The 20,797-nt window shown below is 65.2% G+C and overlaps 2 protein-coding genes across 2 annotated transcripts; one reads left to right on the top strand and one right to left on the bottom strand.

Annotated features, from left to right (window-relative positions):
• Positions 1-2,282: 2,282 nt before the first annotated feature.
• Tspo (translocator protein) lies at positions 2,283-7,227 on the top strand. Its single transcript, XM_048354252.1, has 4 exons — positions 2,283-2,351; positions 5,360-5,571; positions 5,875-6,013; positions 6,981-7,227. The coding sequence occupies exons 2-4, from the start codon at positions 5,390-5,392 to the stop codon at positions 7,170-7,172; spliced, it is 513 nt and encodes a 170-aa protein (XP_048210209.1). The 5' UTR covers positions 2,283-2,351; positions 5,360-5,389; the 3' UTR covers positions 7,173-7,227.
• Positions 7,228-7,677: 450 nt separating this feature from the next.
• Ttll12 (tubulin tyrosine ligase like 12) lies at positions 7,678-19,992 on the bottom strand. Its single transcript, XM_048354240.1, has 14 exons — positions 19,762-19,992; positions 16,748-16,923; positions 14,330-14,528; positions 13,544-13,703; positions 13,313-13,446; positions 11,375-11,451; positions 10,679-10,795; positions 10,398-10,592; positions 10,131-10,242; positions 9,655-9,806; positions 9,405-9,486; positions 9,068-9,136; positions 8,563-8,701; positions 7,678-8,477 (listed from the first exon to the last, which is right to left on the bottom strand). Exons 1-14 carry the CDS (start codon positions 19,921-19,923, stop codon positions 8,326-8,328), a joined length of 1,926 nt encoding a protein of 641 aa, XP_048210197.1. The 5' UTR covers positions 19,924-19,992; the 3' UTR covers positions 7,678-8,325.
• Between the last annotated feature and the right edge of the window lie 805 nt (positions 19,993-20,797).

The raw sequence follows: 20,797 nt of genomic DNA, 5'->3' as shown, positions 1-20,797 counted from the left end.
CCGCGCGCCGCCGGCCGGGCTCCCCCAGCACCCGGCTGGGAAGAAAGGTTCCGCCGTCGCGGGTTCCGCCCCGGGTCCTCGGATTCCCCGCGCCGGGAGCGAGCGCCATAAACCTCCCACGAGCCCGCGGCACGTGTGCACGGACTCCCGAATGCGAGGCCGCCTCACACTTGCTCTTTGCACCCAGAATGGGAGAGCCCGCAGCTCGTCCCCGCGCGTCCCCGCTCGCCCTCCCGACCACGAGGCTAAGCAAGAGAGCAGCCCTCTGCGGTGTCCTGCACCAGTTCACACGATGACACCAGGAGGGTGAGGTCTGAAAACACACGCGTGTGTACATGCACTAGATTGAGCTACATCCTAAGAGGAGTGTCAGGAACATACATGTATTCCCCTTGTCTGGTGAGAGCCTCTTTGTATCTTAACATGGTGGAGGACGGGGTGGGGGGTGGTAACCTCTATCTCCTCTTTTTCTTCCCTTTTGCTCAGTGATGGGGCTTGAACTCAGGTTCTGGACACTGTCCTTGAGCGTTTTCACTCAGGGTAGCGCTTTGCCACTTTGAGCCCCAGTGCCACTGGAGATGAGTGCGAGTCTCATGGATTTTCCTGCCCCCGCTGGCTCTGGATCGCAATATTCAGATCTCAGCCTCCGGGGTAGCTAGGGTTACCGGCGTGAGACACCGGCACCTGGCTTCTCCTCTTCTTTTTATAAGAGTATCAAACCCATTCTCGAGGGTTCTTCCTTTGTGCCCATGTCCCAACCATCCAGCATCTCAAAACCATCACGCTCAGGTGTGGCCTCCCCATAGGGATTGTGAGGGAACACACGTTTCTGCCCACGGCAAACCACACCAGGAAAGTGGAAGAAGAGGTAATACATGAAAAAGGAAAAGGAAGTAGGAAGGGCAGCCCAGGAAGTGGGAAGACCTGTTCGGGAAGTCCGGGATCCTGAGTGATGGGAGTTCCAGAAAGAGAAGTGAGGAAATAGAAGGAAGGAAATCATTACAGCAACCAGACAGAAAGACCAGCTGTTTCCAATTGAAAGGGCCTTCTTTCTGGCTTTTTCATTTTTGCTGGTAAACTGGAGATAGTGTCCCGCAGACTTTCCTGCCTGGGTTGGCTTCAAATTGTTATTCTCAAATCTCAGCTTCCTGAGTAGCTAAGATTAAAGGCGTGAACCACCAGCAGCTGGCTTGGAGGCCAGATCTTAAAACTCTTCCCAGATGAACCAAATAGGTTGCGGCCCAGGCCACTGCAACAGGACACATTCATCTGCTCAGCAGCTGAAGTGTGCAGTGTGCTGCAATCACTGGACCAAGTCTCACCTTCATGGGTCTGGGACAGCACTGTCTCTCTCCCTCTTCTGCTAGTCCTGGGGCTTGAACTCGGGGCCTAGGTGCTGTCCCTGAACCTTGTTGTGTTCACAGCTAACACTCTACCACTTGAGCCACAGTGCCACTACCTGCTTTTTTGAGTAGTTTATTGGAGATAAGAGTCTCACGAGGACTTTTCTGCCGGGGATGGCTTCCAACCGAGATCCTCAGATCTCAGCCTCCCTAGTAGCTAGGATTACAGGCGTGAGCCACCGGTGCCCAACTCGGGACAGCCTGTCTCTTAACCTGGCCTTACTCAGCCAAACCTCTCGTGGGGACAATGGGAGTATCAAAGATGACACAGGTTCACTGACAAGCACTACAGAAGGTCACCCCAGACCAAAGGGAACGAGGAGAGGGAAGATGCGGTGGGCTGTTTTCTGTTGCCAACACCGACCGCAGTCTGGGTCTCTGCAAGGGACTCTGCATGCCGACCATATCTGAGAGGCAGAATGGAGCTGACATTTATAATAGATTCACTTACAAGGCAACCCATTGGTGTGTGAAAGCCGGAGCAGATTCATTCGCCACCGTGAGCCCTCCCGACCTAATAATTGCCTTTCCCGAGGCGGCTAAGGGCTCCGGTCTGGAGTGCACAGTGCACGCGCGGCGGTACTGGGGTTCGAACTCAGGACTTGAAGCTCCCGCCGCTTCACTCCAGGCGGGAGCCACACCTCCAGGTGGGGCCTGCGCTCGGCTAACGCGGGGATCGGCGCCTGGAGGCGTCGTCCGCGCGGGGCCCTGCCGGCGGGGGCGTGGCCTGGGTATGTGTGGCCGGCGGGGGCGTGGCCGGCGGGGGCGTGGCCTGGGTGTGTGTGTGGCCGGCGGGGGCGTGGCCGCCCGCCCGGGCCCGTGTGGGCGTGGCGTGCCGGGCAGGGCGAGTCCCGGTGGGCGTGGCGCCTGGGGGCCGGGGCGTGGCCAGCCGCCACCTCCCTCCCCGCGCAGTGCTCTTCCGGGATCGAGTCGCGGTGAGTGGGGCGCCCGGCGGCGGCGGCGGGGAGGAAGGGGGCGCGGGCAGGGCGCCCACCCCGCGGCCATCCCGACCGCGCCGCGCCCGCCCTTGTTCACGCAGGGCTGCACGCGGGCCCGGGCCTCGGCGTCTGCGGACGGGAGAGTTCGATCGCGGACCCGGGGAAACTGAGGCTCTGCCAGGGGACCTCTGGGCCCATGGTCAGGCGGGGGCGCCCGCCCCCCTGGCCCCATCCCCGAGGCCGGGTGCCGGGGAACCTCGGGGTGAGGGCTCGGCTGACCGCACGCAGCCTGTTTGCTCCGTTCCCCTTAGCCAGTCCTTGCTTGCTTGCTTTTGCTATTTTAAGGTAGTGGGATTTGAACTCAGGGCCTCTCCGTGCCTCACCTCCAGCCCTGTCTCTCACTATTTTTAGAACAGGCCCCCCCCTTTCCCCCCCCCCCTTCTGGCTTCCCTGGGGGCTGAGCTCTCAGGCACGGTGCCACCTCGGCCACCCTCCTCCCAGTCTCCGCCTCCCGCACAGCTTGGAGGACAGGCAAACGTGTGCACCCGGCCGTGGGGTGAGGAGATGGGACTGGCCTTGAGCTGCAGTCCTCCCATCCGCAGCCTCCCTCCCGGGGAGCCAGGATTGCGGGGCATTTGTGCTGGGCTATTCTCTGGCTTGTGGATGTTTGTCCCGTCGTGTTCTCCTCATTTTTGACTTGGGAAATGCTTAAATGCGCTTCTCCATGCAGCCACCAGCCCCACTCAGAACTCCTGGTCACCTGTTGGCCATGGATCCTTCTGGGCTTGTTGCCGGCACACTGGTTGTTTTCTTAATGAAAAGGCTCACAGATGTTATAATGAAGAGGACCGGGCTTGAGTCACTTACACGTGGAGGGAGAGACCAGGCCTAGGCGAGGCTGGGTTCTGTGGAGGGAACAGGTCTGCTCTATTTCCTGGTTTCTGTCTCTAGGAGGAAACGGAACAAACAGCCTCCAGCACTGATCCCCAAGCCCCCACTTGGACCCCCAGCAAATTGGAAGCAGAGCTAAGGCTGGATCCTCATCCACCTTCTGGAAATACTGTCGAGGGTCAGTGAGTGGCTTTGGGCCTCTGCCGGGGGCCCCTAGCCCCATCCCTGCTATGGGGGCTCCTGGGCCCTCTTAGGCTCCCCCCTCCCCGCTGCCGATCTCTGGCCCAGCACAGCCTCACCCCGGTGACTCAGCTCGTGGGCCCCACGCCCTCCTGCCTGCCCCCAGTTGGGTGATTCAGGAGTCAGCAGGGCCCAGCGGCCGCAGGAAGCTCCGTGCCCAGTGGCTGCTCTCCACCACGGAGGAGTTGGGGCTCTCTTTCGTGGGAGGGCCCTCTGATGACCCGCCCAGGAGACCGTAAACACAGCCTGAGTCTTGCGGCACCTGGAGCCGTTCCCAGTTCCTGTTGGCCTTGGGCTGGTCCCCTCCACCCCTCCACGGCTGCGACCTGGTGGTGCACCCCGCAGCCTGCCAGCAGGGACACCAGCCTGGGGGCCTGGGTACCTCATATGCCTCCTGTCCCCCCTCACCACGCTGGGGCCCGGTGACTATTGCCACACAAACCTCTGCAACCGGATGCTCAGGGAAGGAAGCATTTGCGAGGTTCCCCGCAGGGACCCACCAAACCCGTGTCCACGGGGGCAGAAGGAAGGTTGTGGGTGCCAGGGGCTGGGCTGGCAGGCCCGGCTTCTTCTTGAGTGATGACACTTGTGGAACTGGGTAGACATTGGGAATACACCAGGCACCTGACTGTGCACCTGTATTTGTCTGTCGGTTGTGGGGCTTGAATGCCTGAACTCAGTCTTTTGCTCGAGGCTGGCGCAGAGCTCAGGCCTTGTGAGGGCTGGGGTTTTATTTATTTTATTTTACTTTTTGCCAGTCCTGGGGCTTGGACTCAGGGCCTGAGCACTGTCCCTGGCTTCTTTTTGCTCAAGGCTAGCACTCTGCCACTTGGGTCACAGCGCCACTTCTGGCCGTTTTCTATATATGTGGTGCTGGGGAATTGAACCCAGGGCTTCATGTGTAAGAGGCAAGCACTCTCGATACTAGGCCATATTCCCAGCCCCAGGGCCGGGGTTGTAGAGGCGTGTGCCACCCAAAGTCCTGGCCGGACTGCGCACTTCCCTGCCCAAACTGAAGACTTGCTGTCTAACACTTTATTTGGATCTAGTTTTATTTTTCTGAGCTTGAACTCGGGGCTTCGCGACCTTCCTTAGCTTTCTCACTTAAGGCTGGCCCTCTGCATTTGAGTCACAGCTCCACTTGTGGCTTTTCTGTGGCTAATGGGAGGTAGGAGTCTCATGAGCCAGTGCTGTAATCCTAGCTACTCCGGAGGCCAAGATCTGAGGATTGTGGCTTACAGCCAGCCCAGGCAGCAAACTGAGACTCTCACCTCCGTTGACACACCAGAAAACCGGAAGCGGCGCTGTGGCTCAAGCTCCAAGCTGGTAGTGGAACTATGGCTCAACTGGCAGAGCACTAGCCTTGAGCAAAAAATGGCCAAGGGCTAAGAGCGCCCAGGCCTGAGTTCAAGCCCCAGGCCTGGCACCACAAGTCCCACGGACTTTCCTGCCTGGACTGGCTTCGAATTGCGATCCTCAAGTCTCAGCCTCCCGAGGAGCTGGAGTGACAGGCGCGAGCCGTGCCGCCTAACCACATCCCACTGTCCTGGGGAGAAACTGAACCGAGAGAGCGGATTTCCTCGAGGGCATTGTGGATCACAGGGAACAAGCTCGGTCTGCTGTCAGCCCCTGAATGAAGAATGTGCTAGAACATAGGCCTAGGCCTGGAGGGGCTCCCAGGGCAGGCAGGGCAGGCAGCCTGCCGCGTGGAGGGGCCTTGAGCCTGGACGGGCTGACTGGCCGAGCCCTGGGTGACGGGCTGACTGGCCGAGCCCTGGGTGACGGGCTGACTGGCCGAGCCCTGGGTGGCGGGCTGGGGCGATGCTGGGATGGGAGGCCCCGCGGGGGGTGGGGGAGGCCCTCACTCCCACCCTTGGTTCTCTTTCAGAACTTTCTGGAGCAGCAGCGGCAGCGACCATGGCACCACCTTGGGTACCCCCCGTGGGCTTCACCCTGGTGCCCAGCCTCGGGGGCTTCGTGGGCTCCTACTTCGTGCGAGGGGAGGGTCTCCGCTGGTACGCTGGCCTGCAGAAGCCCGCGTGGCAACCGCCGCGCTGGGCACTGGCCCCCGTCTGGGGCACGCTCTACTCGGCCATGGGGTAGGTGGGGGCGCCCCTCCCCCCGTGCCGGGAAGGAAGGGCGCCCTCTGCTGGCTTTTGCAGAGACTGCGTCAGGGTATGGTCAGAGTTCAACTAGTCCCCTCCTTCTGGAATGTTCTCTGCAGGCCTGGGTCAGCCATTGCAGGGGGCTCACCTCTGCACCCTCACTTTCTCCCATCATCTGAGGCTCAGGCCAAATGCCCCATGGCCCAGAGTCAAGCACCTTCCCTAGACATGGCACAGCAGGGACAGCATCGCGAGCGAGGCCCCTGGCCTTCTCTCCCATGCTGTCCTCCGTTTCAGATACGGCTCCTACATGGTCTGGAAAGAATTGGGGGGCTTCACAGAGGAGGCTGTGGTTCCCCTGGGTCTCTACGCTGGGCAGCTGGCCCTCAACTGGACATGGCCCCCCATCTTCTTTGGTGCCCGAGAAATGGGATGGGTAAGTGCGGCCTTGGCCTGACTCCCCGCAGCCGGCCCTGGGAGGTGTGGGGGGTGTGGGGGTCAGGCTGCCATCAGGCAGTGGCGGGGGAAGGAGGGGTGCACCGCAGAATGCCCCCCACTCCTCCCAAACCGGGCTCGCTGACGGCACCTGCGGTCTCTGCACTCAGGAGGCCCGGGTGGGAGGAGGGTGCGGCCTAAGTTCCAGGCCAGCCCGGGCGGCACCGCGAGGTCTGATCTCAGAAAAACAAAAAGAAAAGGCTCCTGCCAAGTGCCCGGGTTCACGCCTGTAAACCGAGCCACTCGAGCTGAGATCTGAGGATCCGTTTAAAGCCAGCCATGCCGGGAAGGTCCATGAGACTCATCGCCCACACCCCACTCAGAAAAAGCCGGAAGTGGAGCTAAGGCTCGATGGGTAGAATGCTAGCCTTGAGCAGAAGAAGCTCAAGGCCCTAAGTTCAAACCCCAGGACCAGGACACACACACACACACCCCTTGCTTAAAAACAAAACCCAAGCTGGGCACCGGAGGCTCATAGCTACTCAGGAGCCTGAGATCTGAGGATCATGGTTCAAAGCCAGGGTCAGCAGGAAAGTCCGTGAGACATTTACCTCCAGTTAACCACCAGAAAACCAGAAGTGGTGTTGTGGCTCAAAGTGGAAGGTAGAGTGCCAGCCTTGAGTGCTCAGGCCCTGAATTCAAGTCCGCTACCCCCTCCCAAAGAAAAAACAAACTACTGAGCTGCACCCCAGCCCTTTAGGAGGGGCTCTTGCTGAGCCAGGCCGCGGTACCCGCTGCCATCCGCTGGCTTTGGGGCCAGCACTGGAGCGGAGCCCGAGGCCTCCTGGCTGCCCCTCCAAGGGTGGTTCTGAGCCCAGGGGCCCCGGCGGTCAGGACACGGGCCGAGTCCAGGCCGCCTGAGCCCGGGGCAGCCGTGGACCTGAGGCCTGTCGCCCCGCTCCCCCCAGGCCTTGGTGGACCTCCTGCTCATCAGCGGGGCGGCGACAGCCACGACCGTGGCCTGGCACCGGGCGAGCCCCCAGGCCGCGAGACTGCTGTACCCCTACCTGGCCTGGCTGGCCTTCGCCACCGCGCTCAACTACGTGATATGGCGCGACAACCGGGGCTGGCCCGGGGCCGGGCGGCGGCTCCCAGAGTGAGGCTGCCGGCCTGCCGAGCCCCGCCGCCACTGCCAGCCAGGCGATCCCGGCGTGGATCTGGGCTCGCGGCCACCGGCGGCTTTGGGGCGGGCCGTGCGGTTTCCCAGCCAATAAAGTCTCGAAGCACCTGCGCAGTGGCCCGTGTGTGGCGGGCGCCCTGGCTGTCCTGGCTACGGCCCACAAGAGCCCCCCCCCACCGGCTTCAGTGGGCGTCACGGCTGAGGGCGGGGTCGGGGGGGGGTCGCTCTCCAAGGCTGGAGCCAGGGCCAGTCACCGGCCGTGCCCGTGGGAGTGACCCCTCCTGTGCAGACAGCCCCCCAAGGGTGGCGGCCCCGCCGGAGCCCCGCCGCGCTGCTCAGGTCTGAGCACGGCAGCCCCCACCTCGCCCGCTGGCGTCCGTGGTGAGGCGAGACGGGGGCCACCCCCGCGCCGGGACCCTCCGGCCACCACCAAAGGCCCAGAGCTGGCATCTGCCCAGTACCCGGGGGGTGTGTGTGTGGGGGACCCTGCCTGGGAGATTGCTTTGGGGGTCTGTGTGCGCAGATCAGGGGTCCCGGAGCCAGAGCGGGACCCACCGCGGCCACACAAAGACAACGGCACAAACGAAACTAGCAAAAACTAGATTTTACATCTCCCGCCCTCGGAAAGCCCCGCGCCTGGCAGCCGCCATGCTGGAAGGCAGCTCCGGGGACGCGCTCGCCCCGGGGCCCCGCAGCCCCGCAGCCCACACAGCCGGCCTGTCAGAGGCGCGGGGACCGGGATGGTGAGGGCCCCCCCCCCCCCCCGCAAGGAGGGAGGCTGCAGCCGGCTCCCCGGAAGATGGGAGCGGCACCCGGTCCTCAGCACCCCAGTCCTGCTTGCCAAAGTTTCTGGTGGAGCATGGCTGGGCGTGCGGCGCAGGGTCCCCAAATGTACCGAGGGGAGGGGGTTCCCTTGGCCCCTCTGGGAACACGGCAGGCTCGCAACCACGCTTCAGATGCCGGGAATAAAGCCCCGCGGACTCCTCTAACGGCAACGATAAAATTATTAAAAAAATAATGACGCTCCCGGCGGAGGCGGAGTCTGCAGAGGCGGCTGCGATGCCCAGCCCTGAAGACGCCCCCCCCCCAGGGGTGGGTGGCGCGCTTGGTGTGACCAGGGGGAAGGGGCGGGGCTAGAGGAGGCGGGTGACGTGGCAGCCCTCGGGCTGGTCGAGGAACAGGGTGCTGAAGACGTCGTTGAAGAAGGTGGGGTGGTAGCGGCAGGCCCGCTCGCAGTCGGGGTTGAAGTTCACCTCCAGGATCTGCGGCTGCATCACGCGCTTCCCTGCGGGCAGAGCGCGGCCGTGGGGAGTGGGCGCCGTGCCCGGGAGGGCGGGCGGGGGCGCGGGGGGGGGGGAACGACTCCTTACCATCGGGACGGCTGTCCCACTTGAGCATGAGGTCGACGGCGTACAGGGCCCGGGACGAGGGGTAGTCACACAGGCCCAGGGGGGGCGGCTTGGCGCACACGGCCCGGAAGAGCTCGGTGAAGGCCCGGAAGATCTCGGCCTGGGGACGGGGCGGCGGAGGCGCGGGGCTGCTCAGCACCGGCGCTGGGCGTGGCCCCCGTCGCCTCTCGGCAACTTCGGTGCTGGGCCATCGGCGTCACAAGCTCCGCCCAGTCCTCGAGCCCTCCCTTCAAACCTGGTGTGGAGGCCTGGCCTCCACGGCTTCGGCGAGCTTGTCGCTCCGGTCACCCTCCCGCTACCCTAGTGTGCCCCAAATGCTCTCAGGTCGCTCCCTTCTGCCGGGGGACCCCACCCCAGCGCACACCGGCCTCGGGTGCGGCGGGAGGCGGAGGACCGGCCTCCCCGGGAGGAAGGGCGGCCCCTGCAGGCCCAGGCCCAGCTCCGTCCCTCGGGGCGCGGGACTCACCTGGACCCCGCTCCAGGCGAACTCCGGGTACTGCTTCTCAAACAGAGGAATGAACTCGTCGTGATGCACCTGCGACACACCGAGGCCGCCGCAGGTCGGTCGGTGCGCGCGGCAGCCTCCAGCCCAGCCCCACCGGCGATCCCGCTGCGAGCCCGCGCGCGGGTACGAGTGCCAGCGCACCACAGGTACTTTTTTGGACTTCTGCCTTTGGGCTGGCTTTGAACCTCCACACTCCAGGTCTCAGCCTCCTGAGTAGCTAGGATGACGGGCCAGTAGGCGGGCAGGCCTGCCGGCTGCTTTCAACAGCCACCCCTGGGGCCCGTGTCCCGGACCCTACCTGCTTCAGGACCACATCCGGGTCGTAGTTCATGACCGTGAAGTGCTTCTCATAGTCGTCCAGGTCGCTGAGCGCGAAGGGCCTAGAGGGCGAGCAGAGAGCTGAGCCGCGGCGCTGGGCACTGGGGGCCCGGCGCCCCGGGGCCAGGCTGGGCACTGGTTCCCCGGCAGGAGTTGGGGTCAGGACGGGCCGTGCGGCCCGCAGCGGTGACCCCTGGCCGCCCAGCCCCGCGCCCGGGCCCGCAGCTCACCGGTTGGAGAACCGCAGCCAGAAGACGTCGTACACGAACACCCGGAGCGGCGAGACGGAGCGCAGCAGCACCACGTAGCGGAGGTCGAACTTGACGCTGCCCACGTCCTCCCGCAGGAACAGGACGGGGTTCTCGATGTACTTGGACACAACCTGGAGGGGGCAGGGGCGCGCTGCGGTTCCCGGGGGGGGGGGGGGGCGGACCGCACTCCTGCACCGGCGACTCCGCTCACCCCCACGAGCACCCTTCACGGCCCCCGCTGCAGCCGCGGCCTGGGCGCTGTGTCCCGCGAACCCTCGGGAGCCCCCTGCGTGCCCCATCCCGCGCCCCCTCAAGCCCAGGGCCCCTCCGCTGTTCCCAAGGCAGCGGCGGCAAGCGTGAGGTCAGAGGTCGGGGTCGGTCTCGGTGCTCGCTCACTCCCACGAGCGGAGGGACCGTGGACCCCCCCCCCCCCCCGTCTGCGTGCCGGGCCCCACCTTGGGGGTGCTCTCCCGGTGCCGGATGATGCTGTGGAGGCTGGTGGTGATGTGCGTGTCCAAGCTGCGGGCCAGGTTCCAGGGCTTGCAGATCCAGTGGTTGTCCTCGCCCCTGGGGGAGGCGGGGGCTGGCAAGGCCGCACTGGGGACGCGGGCCCCAGGCCCGGCCGGGGTGGACGCGCGTCTCCCAGCAAGCCGGGGGTGGGGGGGTGGGGGGGGTGGGTTGCCGGGGCCAGGCTGGCGGGGTGGGCCGTCAGGGGGCCTTACCGCCTCTCCCGCTGCTGGAAATAGCTGACGAACTGGGGTAGCTCTGTGCGCAGGTTGAAGGTGCGGGGCAGCCAGGGGGGCCCCTCGGGCCCCCCCGCGCGGCGTGCGACCGAGGCCAGGCAGTCCTTCACGGTCAGCAGGTTCTCGCAGGGGAACTGGCTCACCAGCACGCGCGGCCGCTCCTGGCTGAGCCTCCTGCAGGCGGGGGGGGGGGGAGCAGCGGGCTCAGAGGGCGGCCGGGCCCCGTGGAGGCCCCTGGGGGCAGGGAGCCCCCCCCCCACCTGTAGTCCTTGAAGTGAGAGAAGTTGAAGAGGATGTCGGCGTCGGCCTCGTCCGGGGTGAGGGCGAAGCGCGGGTGGGTGAGGTGGCTGAGCACCTGCTGCACGTCCGTGTGCACCCTGGGGGGGGGAATGCGGACTCAGTTCCCGCCCCGTGGACAGGGCGGAGTGGGGTGGGGGCGATGGGCAGACTGGGCGAGCGGCAGCTAGGGGGCGCTCCGGCCAGCCCCACCTGCAGCTAGGGAGACAGTGCGGGCCGGCGGGGAGCAGCACCCTGCGTGGGCCTCCACCGGGTCTGCTGGGGCCGGGGCACAGGCAGAGAAGCCCCCGGCAGAGAGCAGACACGCCCGGGACCGGGCAGGGGTGCAGAGGGGCCCCCCAGCCGCCGAGCCGGGGTCACGAAGGCGGCGCCTGCTGTCAGACCCAGCCCAGCGCACGGGGCACGGCTGCCCGCCAGGGAGGGCCTGCCGGCTCCCACACCGGTTCCCCCGCCCGAGGGACTCCGGGCAGACCCTCCCGCAGCCGGCAGGGCTCTCCTCCCGACAGCCCCCTCACTACGCAGCCGGGCCAGCTCTCGACTCTTCAGATGGGGCCACGGAGGGATTCACGACACGACGGGCGGGCCACGCAGAATTATCCACCCGGGCAGGCGGCCCGCCGGCCCCTCGTGGGAGGCGGGGGCGAGGGGCTGCCACTCACTTGAAGATGTGGTCGTGGGGATACGCCGCGGGACTGGTGGGGAGCGGCAGTTTCTCCTTGTTTTCCTCCAAAATGGCCTGGAAGGAAGAAAGGGAGAGTTAAGATAGCCCCCAGGGGTGGGGCGATGGGCCCGGGCCTCCCCCACAGGCGCGAGGCTCTCTGTGGGGGCAGCTGGGCCACCGCACCGGATCCTCGGGGTCAACGCCGCTCATGGCGTGAAGAAGAAGGGAGAAGCAATGGTGTTTTGGTCTCAGCGCTGCCTCGAGTCGGGCGCTGAGGAGGAGTCTGGCCTGTTCTGCAAGGGGCTGGCTTGATCGATCGGAGGAGCACGGGGGGCGTAAGACGTTCACAGAGCCGGGCACCGGCGGCCCACGCCTGTAATCCCAGCTCCTCGAGGGGCTGGGACCTGAAGACGCAAGGCTTAAAGCCAGCCTGGGCAGGACAGTGCGTGGAAATCTCACCCACGGTGAGCAACTGAACAGCTGTAAGGAGGGCAGTGGCTCAAATGGCAGTACGTTGAACAACAAAGCTAAGGGGCGGTATTCCAAGGCCCTGAGTGCAAACTGTACGGGCACACACACAAACCCCGTGCCCCGTCCCGTGTGGCCAGCGGAGACGAGTTGCTCTGCAGACGGGGTCACCCGGCCCTGCGTGTCCTTTTCCTCTGACCAGGCCACCGAGCCATGGGGACATTGGGCAGCCGGTGGAGAGACCCCGTGGGGAAGAGCCGGGGCCTCAGCCCTCCCGGCCCTGGGGACGGCTGGCGCAGAGCACGGAGCGCCACCCCAAGCCCGGCCCCACGGGAGCCACGGCGGGTCACCCACGTTCTGTCTTGGTTCTCGCTCACAATCAGCAAGCGCGGAAGGCCCCGGGGCCCTGGGAGGGCAGCCCGACCCGAGCCATGACCCAAGCCATCAGCCGGCACCAGGGCGTTTCGGACGGGGAGGTGGCCGGTCCCTCTCCTCAGACCTTCCCAAGGAGCGAACCCACGTCCCCTCTTGTCCCGTCCATTAACGGCGGCCCGCCGGCCAGCGTGCCTGCTCTGGCCCTGCCCGAAGGCCTTTCCAGCCCCACGTGGGCCGAGCGCGGGGCTCGGGAGGCCCCGAGGTGCCCTGTGAGTCACCACGGCAGTTCCTTCAGAGCCGCCGGCGTCTGAGGCGTCGGCCATGGGGGGCCACAGGCCCCCACCAACCGGCCGTCCCCACCGGAGCCTCCCCGGCGGCAGCGGGTCTGTCTGCGGTGCTCCCCCCCTCCACGAGGTCTCCCCGCCGGCCTGCACTTCTGAGCCTGCCAGGGCTGCCCAGAGCCCAGAAGCAGCTTTCAGTGCCCGGGGCCTGCTGTGCGCAACAGAGTCGACCCCACTGCGTTCGGACACTCGGGCCCTCGCACCCGTGGGCTCCACATCCTCCGTCTGACACGGGTCAGATACGCTTGGGACAGGACTTCCCACTGCCGGGGGCGGGCGGGCATTCGTTCTGGTCACTGTTCCCTAATCAACACGGTGGCCACAAAGCTTGCCCCGCTGCATGAGGCACCGCGGTCATCTGAGAGGAGGTGAGGCGCGCCGGCCCGCGCGGGGGTCCCCGCTTGACGCAAAGGGCCAAGCACCCACAGATCAGACCTGTGGGGGCCCAGTGGAGATGAGGAGCAGGCCACGAGCCCCCCCCCCCGCCCCAGTCCTCCAGCTCTGCTGCACCCCAGAGGGCTGATTCCAGCACCGGCTGCCGGCACCCAGGTGAGGACAGGTGCCCGCGGGGTGACGCGGGAACCCCCGTCCACGCCGCGCCCTCGTCTCTCACCAAATGCTTCCCTTCCTCCCCCGGGGACCGGCTCAGGGGCTGGCATCAGTTGGCATGCGGAAACATTTGGCGACTGGACGGAGAACGTTCCAGAAACCACCAAGCGCACAGGCCCGGGGTGGGAGGCAGAGGGCCACACCTGGTAGTACTCGGCGGGAGGCTCGGGCGTGGAGGAGCTGAGGTCCCGCAAGTCGAGGGGGGCCCAGGGCAGCAGCCTGCATCTCCGGATCAGAGGGTCTGCCTCTCCGTAGGCAAAGTCCCGCGTCACCTCCTCTGCGTGGAGACACGCGTGCCCGTCAGCGGGGGCCGCGCCCACCCCCCCTCCCCGGCCCATCCTCCAGGACGGGCGGGCGGGCGGCGCCGCACTCACCGCCCGTGTCCAGGTCCCGCAGGGGCCACAGCAGGGTGTAGGCCACTTGCTGGGGTGCGTAGAAGAAGGGCGCGGTGGCGAAGCTGGGCTCGTCCGCGTGCTGGATCCGGGCGCCAAACTCATCCATGACGTACCACACGGGCACGCGCTCCTCTGCGGTCTGCGGGGAAGGCGCCGTCAGCGCGGCCCCGCGCCCCGCCCGGCCCGGCCCCCCTCCACCCACACGGGCACCTCTGCCAAACCCCCCGGGCTAGGGGAAGGGGGGGGCGGTCCCAGGCTCCTGGGCAGAGCCGGCCCACAGACTGCCGTGAGAACTTGGGGGGCACGGAAAGGCGGCGCCCCGCAGTAACCACAGGGGTGTCTGGGGGTTCCCCGTTTTCTGGGGCCAAGGGGCTTTGGTTCGGGGGGGTCTCCCTTAGGAGGGGCATCAGAGCTCAGGCACCAGAAACGAGTGTGTCTCTACCCAGACTAAGAGTGGGGGGGGTGCTGGAGCTAGGGGGGCAGCCTGGAGAGGCCACAGGGATGGGTGACGAGAGCTTGAGCCTCGCGTGTGTGTGTGTGTGCACGTGCGTGCACGTCAGTGACATGGGATTAGGAAGGACCAGGATGAAGGGCTGAGTCACCCGGGCCCCGATCTCTCAGTCTGATAAGGCTATGAACTGTGAAGCCAAAGGTTGGGTGAGCACCGGGCCCCCCCCCCCCCCCCCCGCTGACCCCGGGGACTGAGCAGGAGGGGCCGAGTCTGCCCAGCGTAGCTGTCTCCCCTGCCCCGGGGGGCGCGCTCACCCCGTGGGCCAGCTGGTAGGTCTGGTTGAACTTCCACATCTCCTCCAGCACCAGGGCCACGGCCTCCTCGCCCGGGAGCTCGCCGTGGAACGCCACGCCCATCAGGTTGGCCATGCGGTGCAGCAGCCCGGGCACCTGCTGCAGCTGCTGGCGCGCATGCTCCGCGCGGCACGTCCAGGCGTGGTCGATGAGGAAGACGCTGCAAGCACGGGCCCCCCCCCACCCCCGTGCGGCGTGAGCCCCGGGCAGGCTCGGGGAGGGGGAGGGGGGAGCGGCTCCATCCAGGCTGCGGCTGGACCTAGCACCCGACTCCCCTAACACTGCTTCTTGGGCGTCTCCAGGCCCGAGCCACGAGCCGGGCGGCCCGCTCAGTTGGTGGCCTGGAGCAAGTCTTCCCTCTCGGGGTCTCGAGGGCACAGGGCCAGGCGGGCGCGAGCGCCGGGTGGCTGACCACAGTGAGTCTTGCCGTAACCGCAGACGCCAGTCCTAAGCGTCGGCCGCAGGGCTCCTCGTACAGGGCGGCACCCCACCCGCGCCTGGCAAGCACACCCCCCGGCCAGGCACAGGGGCACCCCCCCCCCCAATCCCAGCTACTCAGGAGGAGGGGGAAGAGGATCTTGAGTTTGAGGCTCGTTGGGGCCAGGTACGAACAAAAATCTGTATGGAGATTAAAGTGCGAACGCAAGTCTGGGGGCGCGGCTCAAGTTTAGGACGCCTGGGCAGCATGCGCGAGCCCCAGGGTCCAATTCCATAAGGAAAAAAACCAAAAAGCAGAACGAGGACCCCACACCCTCAGAGCAGCAGCAGGTAGGCGTGCGAAGGAGCAACACGCCGCGCTCACCCCCCCCCCCCAGCTTTCTGCCCTGCCCGAGGGCCGATGGCCCACACAGCTCCCACGCCACTGCGGGGGGTGGGGTAGGCACTCCCGCTGCAGGCCTGAGGCTGCCCCGGCCCGGAGCCTTGCTGGCTCCCAACAGCAAGGGGCCCCATTCGTGAGGCCGCCCCCCCCCCCCAACTCCACTCCCCCTGCCAAGTGGAAGCAACAGCAGACACGAGGCTCAGGGCAAAGGCAGGAATCTTACTGTGGCTGACATTAGCATTTATCTTGGGTGGCTGTACTGGGATTTGAACTCAGGGCCTGGAGCTGGCTAGGCAGATGCTCTACTGTTGAGCCGTACCTTCACTTCTTTTTGTGCTGGTTGTTTTTGAGATGGGGCCTCGCGTCCTACTGCTATCTTGCTTTTTGTCTCCGGCAGTGCTTAGGCTAAGAGTGTCACCACACCCAGCCTCTTGCCTGGAGGTGGGGATGTAAAGGGCTTTTCTGCCTGGGCTGGCTCGGAACGTCAATCTTCTGATCTGTCTCCCAAGCAGCTAGGATTACAGGCATGAACGACAGGTACCTAGCTTTCCATGTATTGGTCTCTAAGGCCAGGGCTACATACTAGGTAAGCAGTCTACCATGCGAAGTACATTCCCAATCCTTTTATTGGTTGGGTTGTCAGCTGTGGGGCTTGAACTCAGGGCCTGGGCGCTACCCCTGAGCTCTTTGGCTTTGAAGCCAGCACTCTACCACTCTGAGCCACAGCCCCGCTGACCGTTTTCTCGTGGTTCATCGCAGATTGGGGCCTCATGGACTTTCCTGCGAGGGCTGGCTTTGAACCACGATGCCCAGATCTCAGCTTCCCGAGTAGCTAGTTGTTGGGTTTCTTGTTTTTGATGGGAGCTTGGTAGCTTTTCTTAGGCTGGCCCCGAACGCTCCATCTCCCCTGCTCTTGCCTCCGAGTAGCTGGCACTCAGCATATGCTTGTCTTGGCTTGTCTGCCTGAGTGGCGTAGGACGGGGCTGGGTGACGGGGAGCCCCAGAAGGTGTGGGTGGGGCCCCCGGCTGGGAAAGACTGACTGGTGAGAGGCAGGGCATGGGGGCACGATGGGGCCGCACAGAGCCGCAGGCTTCGCCCACGTGCAGGGGCGAAGGAAGCAGAAAAAGCAGGGCTGTCTGGGTTTGGGTGAGCTCGGGGGACGGTGGACCCTGGGCAGAAGGAAGCCCAGGCCAGCTTTGTGTCAGACTCGGCAAGCCTGGAGGGCCTTGGGGTCCCTGGGCAGGCTGGGGGCGGGACCCAGACCCTCCGCCTACAGAAGCACTCCGGGGGAAGGGGAGTCCTGGCCTCTCTTGGCTAAACTGGGACCTGAACCCCCACGTGCCGCAGGGGGTGCCACCGTGGTGCCCGGTCACAGAGGTATTTCCGGCTTGCAGGTGCGGCTCCTGCCCAAAAGCCGAGAAGCAGGTCTGGCCACGGGCCGTCTTGGGGGTTACGAGCCTCGAGTGTGGCCCACAAGGGTTTTTCAACAGCCAGAGTCTTGGCGAAGTCTACACAGAAGCAGGCTCTGAAGGTACGCGCACCCCGGCGTGGCGCCTACCTGTTGGGGTCTGCGGCCCGCAGCCCGCTCTCGTTGGTCACGATGACCTTGTAGCACAGCTCCCCGCCCGGGTTGGGCCGCCTCCTCGGGGCCTCCCCCGCGGCCTCGTCCTCAATGGCATCTTCTTCCACCTCCTCCACTTGCATTATCCCAAACATCTCCCCGGCGTCAAAAACCTGGGCGGCCAGAGCACAGGGGCCCAGGTCAGACCTAGGGGCCTCGCGAGCAGCCAGCACCCCAGACCCCCGAGAAGCAGGAAGTCAGTTGTATCACTGACACTCTCCCCACAGATCCCACAGGCAGGAAACTGAGGCTCCAGGGACTTCACGGGGACCTGATCTGTGTCACCATCGCATAGGACACCAGGCTTGGAAATGGCCCCGCGCTTGCTCTATAGGGAAAACACAACTGGGCTTCCTTCTCGTCAGAAGGAATGTATAATACCAGGGCAGGCGAGGTGAGCCATGAGGTCCTTAGGTCATCCTCAGCACCGGGAGGCAGCTCGGGGCCTGCGGCAATTTCTCAGGGCAGGAGGCCAGGGCCCTGGGTTTCCAAGGCCAATTCTGAACCTCAAGCAGACAAGCTGGCCTCCTGTCAGGGGCTCTGCCGCTCTGCCCGCTCACACGCTCTCTGGGGAGCCAGCAAAGGCACAGGGGTGTGCGCTTGGATTCTGGGACAGCTCTGTGGCTCAGATCATAACTGCCGCTGCGCTCTGCACATACGTGCCCTTGAACAAGTGACTCGGCCACCCGTGCTTGTTTCCTGATGTGTGCAATGGAGTTCCTCAGGACTTGTTGGGAGGATTAAAGGACGCATAGGGAAGGAGCTGAGAATAGGCCAAGACTGGCCTCATCATCACGCTTCTGAGTTCTGCATCCTGGTGTGAGTTAGATGAAACATGCCATAAAGTCACTGGACCACTGCAGCGAGGCGACAAAGCTCTTCCCCTGAGCCCTCTCCTCTCAGCGCCGGCTGGAAGCCAGCCACCTCTTCAGGAGCACGCGGCCTCGCAGGCAGGGAGCGCCCATGGGCTGGTGGTGTGGAGGGGAAAGGGATCACGGGGAATCTTGCCTGGGCTGAGGGCCGATCAGGCCCTCAGGGCACAGGTGAACTACCCAGGGCCCAGGGAGCTGGACAGGGAGGGCTATGTGGGGGGCACCAGAGACACAAGTGGGGTTCCCAGGAGGAGAAGAGCACAGAGCCCGAAGCTAAGTCCTCCTCCACCTTGAAGCCAGCCCACTGAGGCACCTGCCTTGCTCTGAAGATTAGGAAGGAGAGCTGGGGGCTAGAACTCATGCCAGAGGCTTTCTGAGTATCAGCTTCTCCTGTGCTGTACATGGGGTGCTAACTGCTATCTGGTGGGGCCAGAGGAGCCCCTCTGGAATGGCCACGGGAAGAAGCTTTACAGAAGGTTCTGGAAGAGGAGCTGGCGGTAGTTTCCAAACCACTCCCCTCCTTCTGAGGCCTAGATCCAAGGCCCGGCACGGAGGAAGCCCGATCACCCTTGGCTGTGCAGGTGCTGGTCCGGCTCACGTGCTCTCCGGCCCGGCCCCAGTGCAGGTTGGTGTCCCACACAGTGGTGACTCAGCTCTGCTTACAAGGGCTTGGGAGGACCATGGAAAAATCCTGGCTTCTCCTGGCCAGGCCAGGACTGGACATTTTAGTTCAGGATAAGCTTGAGTTTACCCTTCCTGACACCCCTAGTTCCATGATACTGACCAGGTGGTAATGTCTCATCACCCTGCTTCCCACCCGGAGACAGGGCCCAGGTGGGTCTAATACCCCTGGCAGGATGGCAGGGCAGGACCTAGGGGGTCTTCCCATGCCCCTTTTCACCCAGATAGGGCTCCCCCTTTTTATCCTTCCTGGGGTCTTCTTCCATTACAGCTTGGGACCAGGGTGAGCCCTCAGGAGATGGCAGGTGATGGGGCAAAGACACAACTGTGAGGAGGCGTCACCAACACCGAGCCCGTGTGAAACTAAACAGAGGCACGTGGACTTGTGGCAAGATTACACACTTAGCACTTTAATCTACCAAACACCACAGCCACTCAGTTCTCCGTGGGTGCCAATCCCGGCTAACAGAGATCTAGGGCTTGCTGCCACTGCCAGCATGCTTGCGGCAAAGGGCTGGTCCAAGTAAAGAGCAAGATTCCAAGCTCGAAGTGTCCTCCCTACGGAATACTCCGTGCATTGCTGTGTTGCTGTTTGCCAGCGCGGGGATGGGCGGGGACGGAACGAGGGCTTGCGCGTGCTCTAGCACTGAGCTAGCCACTTGTATGTGTTTTGTCAGAAAGATACAGCACAACCCCGAGGCTCTCCAGCAGCAGAACTCGGGGGACTCCTAGATCTCCACCAAACACCTTCCTCTGGGCTCGCGGCTCCTTCTGGTCACCTGTACCCCTAAGTAGTGTCAATCTGGGAGGTGGCTAAAGAGCCTGGCTCCAGCTTAGGACAAGGTCCTGCGTCCTGCTGGGCCGGCAAATCCACTAATCCCAGAGCTCACGCACCTTCTCCCAGCCAGGAAGGGGGACCCTGTGGAACCCCAGGCGGCCGGCAGCAGGATGGAACCGTCCTCTCAATAACCAGGAGAACCTCGAGGCCTCGGAGCCGCTTACAGTTTTATCATCCCCAGCCTCAGTTTCCCTCAGTGACAAGGCTCACACCCCACGGAGAACGAGGGGACGACGCGGCGGCTACGCTGGACTCTCACAGGTCCCCACTCCTCCCCGGAGGCAAAGCGCAGCTCCGGGTGTGCGCGCCGCGGCCCCGCCCGCCCGCCTCGCCGCCGGCCCGGCCTGAGTTCCCGCAGCCCCCGGCGCACAGCTGGGGCCTGAGCGTACCCCGCTCCGGACCCCGGATCAGGACCCAGGCGGAGAGCCCGGGCTCCCCAACCCCAGGCCGCCCGGCAACCGAGACGGCGGGGGGAGTCTCCGTGGCTCACCCGGGGGCCGGGCGCGCGCCTCCCTCCGCCTCTTGCCGCCCCCCTCCGCCCCTCGCCGCCCCGGCCTCACCTCGTGCTCCAACTTGTGCAGGAGGCGGCCCCAGTACCGCTCCGGCACGCCCGAGGCCCGCAGCGCCGGGCCGTGCAGCGCCGCGAACTCCGCCAGGGCCCGCGCGCCGTCCTCGGGCGCCCGACCCCGGCCGTGGCGCTCGGGGCCCGGCTCGGCTTCCATGGTCCCTCGGCCCGCAGCGGCTGCAAGTGCGGGACCCACGCCTTCCGCCAGCCGGCCTGGCCTCCGCACCTGCGCCTGCGCCCCGCCCTCCGCTCCGCGAGGCCCCGCCCACCTCTCCCGACCCACGCCGGGCCCCAACTTACGGAAGCCTCGTGCACATGCGCAGCGCGCATGCGCGCAGCCTCGGACGTGCGAGTCGGCGCCCGTAGCTGGAGGCCGCGGGCGCGGGCGCACGCGCACTGCCAGGAAGCGTGTCCTTTTTCATTCCTTCGGCGGCTGCCACCGGGAATGCCGGGAGGGCGGGTTCTGCGTCGCACGTGCTCAGGACCGGAAGAGGCTGTGCCGAGGGGGCGTAGCTGCGGCCCGGGCGCTGGCCCCGCCCCCGGCGCGCGCCCTCCTCCGGGGGTGGGGACGGTTCTCGGGTGCCCTGCGAAGCGCGGCTGGCCGGGTTAGGGGCTGCGAAGTCGCGGCCCAGCCCAGCCTCCTCCGTTACCTTAAAGCTGGGCGCGCCGCGACGGCGCAGGGGCTCGGGCCTGCGGGCTGAGATCCGAGGGTGGCGGGTGGAAGCCGGCTCTGCGGCAGAGTCCGTGAGACTCTCATCTCCACGTAAGCCACGCCCCCAGCCTGTGTGCGTGTGCGTGCGTGCGCGTGCGCGTGCGCGACTGGTCCTGAACCCATATAAGATCAAGTGAGCCCTGCGCCCCAGCCCTAATTCACATATAACGACCTTCACCTGAGGTCGCAGAGGTCCATCAGGTTGGGAAAGCATCCCCTGTGGTCTGATTCCAGGGCATTTCCATCTCTCCAACAGAGGAAGTTATCCATTTGTTCTTATTTCCCGGGGGTTGGCGACCGCTGGACAGAACTGCTTTCT

The sequence above is a fragment of the Perognathus longimembris genome, chromosome 1 (assembly GCF_023159225.1).
Source record: "Perognathus longimembris pacificus isolate PPM17 chromosome 1, ASM2315922v1, whole genome shotgun sequence".
NCBI lineage: Eukaryota > Metazoa > Chordata > Mammalia > Rodentia > Heteromyidae > Perognathus > Perognathus longimembris.
The sequence above is the reverse complement of the archived record's forward strand: the minus strand, read 5'-3'. Positions and strand labels throughout refer to the sequence as shown.

What these genes read in the sequence shown, in the direction of transcription:
- Ttll12 (XM_048354240.1), bottom strand. Translation starts at nt 19,923, where the DNA reads ATGGAAGCCGAGCCGGGCCCCGAGCGCCACGGCCGGGGTCGGGCGCCC. An exon ending in TCGCCTGGAGCGGGGTCCAG is followed by an intron (nt 8,702 to 9,067) that starts GTGAGTCCCGCG and finishes CCCCGTCCCCAG; the next exon opens with GCCGAGATCTTCCGGGCCTT. An exon ending in GTGGGACAGCCGTCCCGATG is followed by an intron (nt 8,478 to 8,562) that starts GTAAGGAGTCGT and finishes CTCTGCCCGCAG; the next exon opens with GGAAGCGCGTGATGCAGCCG.
- Tspo (XM_048354252.1), top strand. Translation starts at nt 5,390, where the DNA reads ATGGCACCACCTTGGGTACCCCCCGTGGGCTTCACCCTGGTGCCCAGC. An exon ending in ACGCTCTACTCGGCCATGGG is followed by an intron (nt 5,572 to 5,874) that starts GTAGGTGGGGGC and finishes CCTCCGTTTCAG; the next exon opens with ATACGGCTCCTACATGGTCT. An exon ending in GTGCCCGAGAAATGGGATGG is followed by an intron (nt 6,014 to 6,980) that starts GTAAGTGCGGCC and finishes CGCTCCCCCCAG; the next exon opens with GCCTTGGTGGACCTCCTGCT.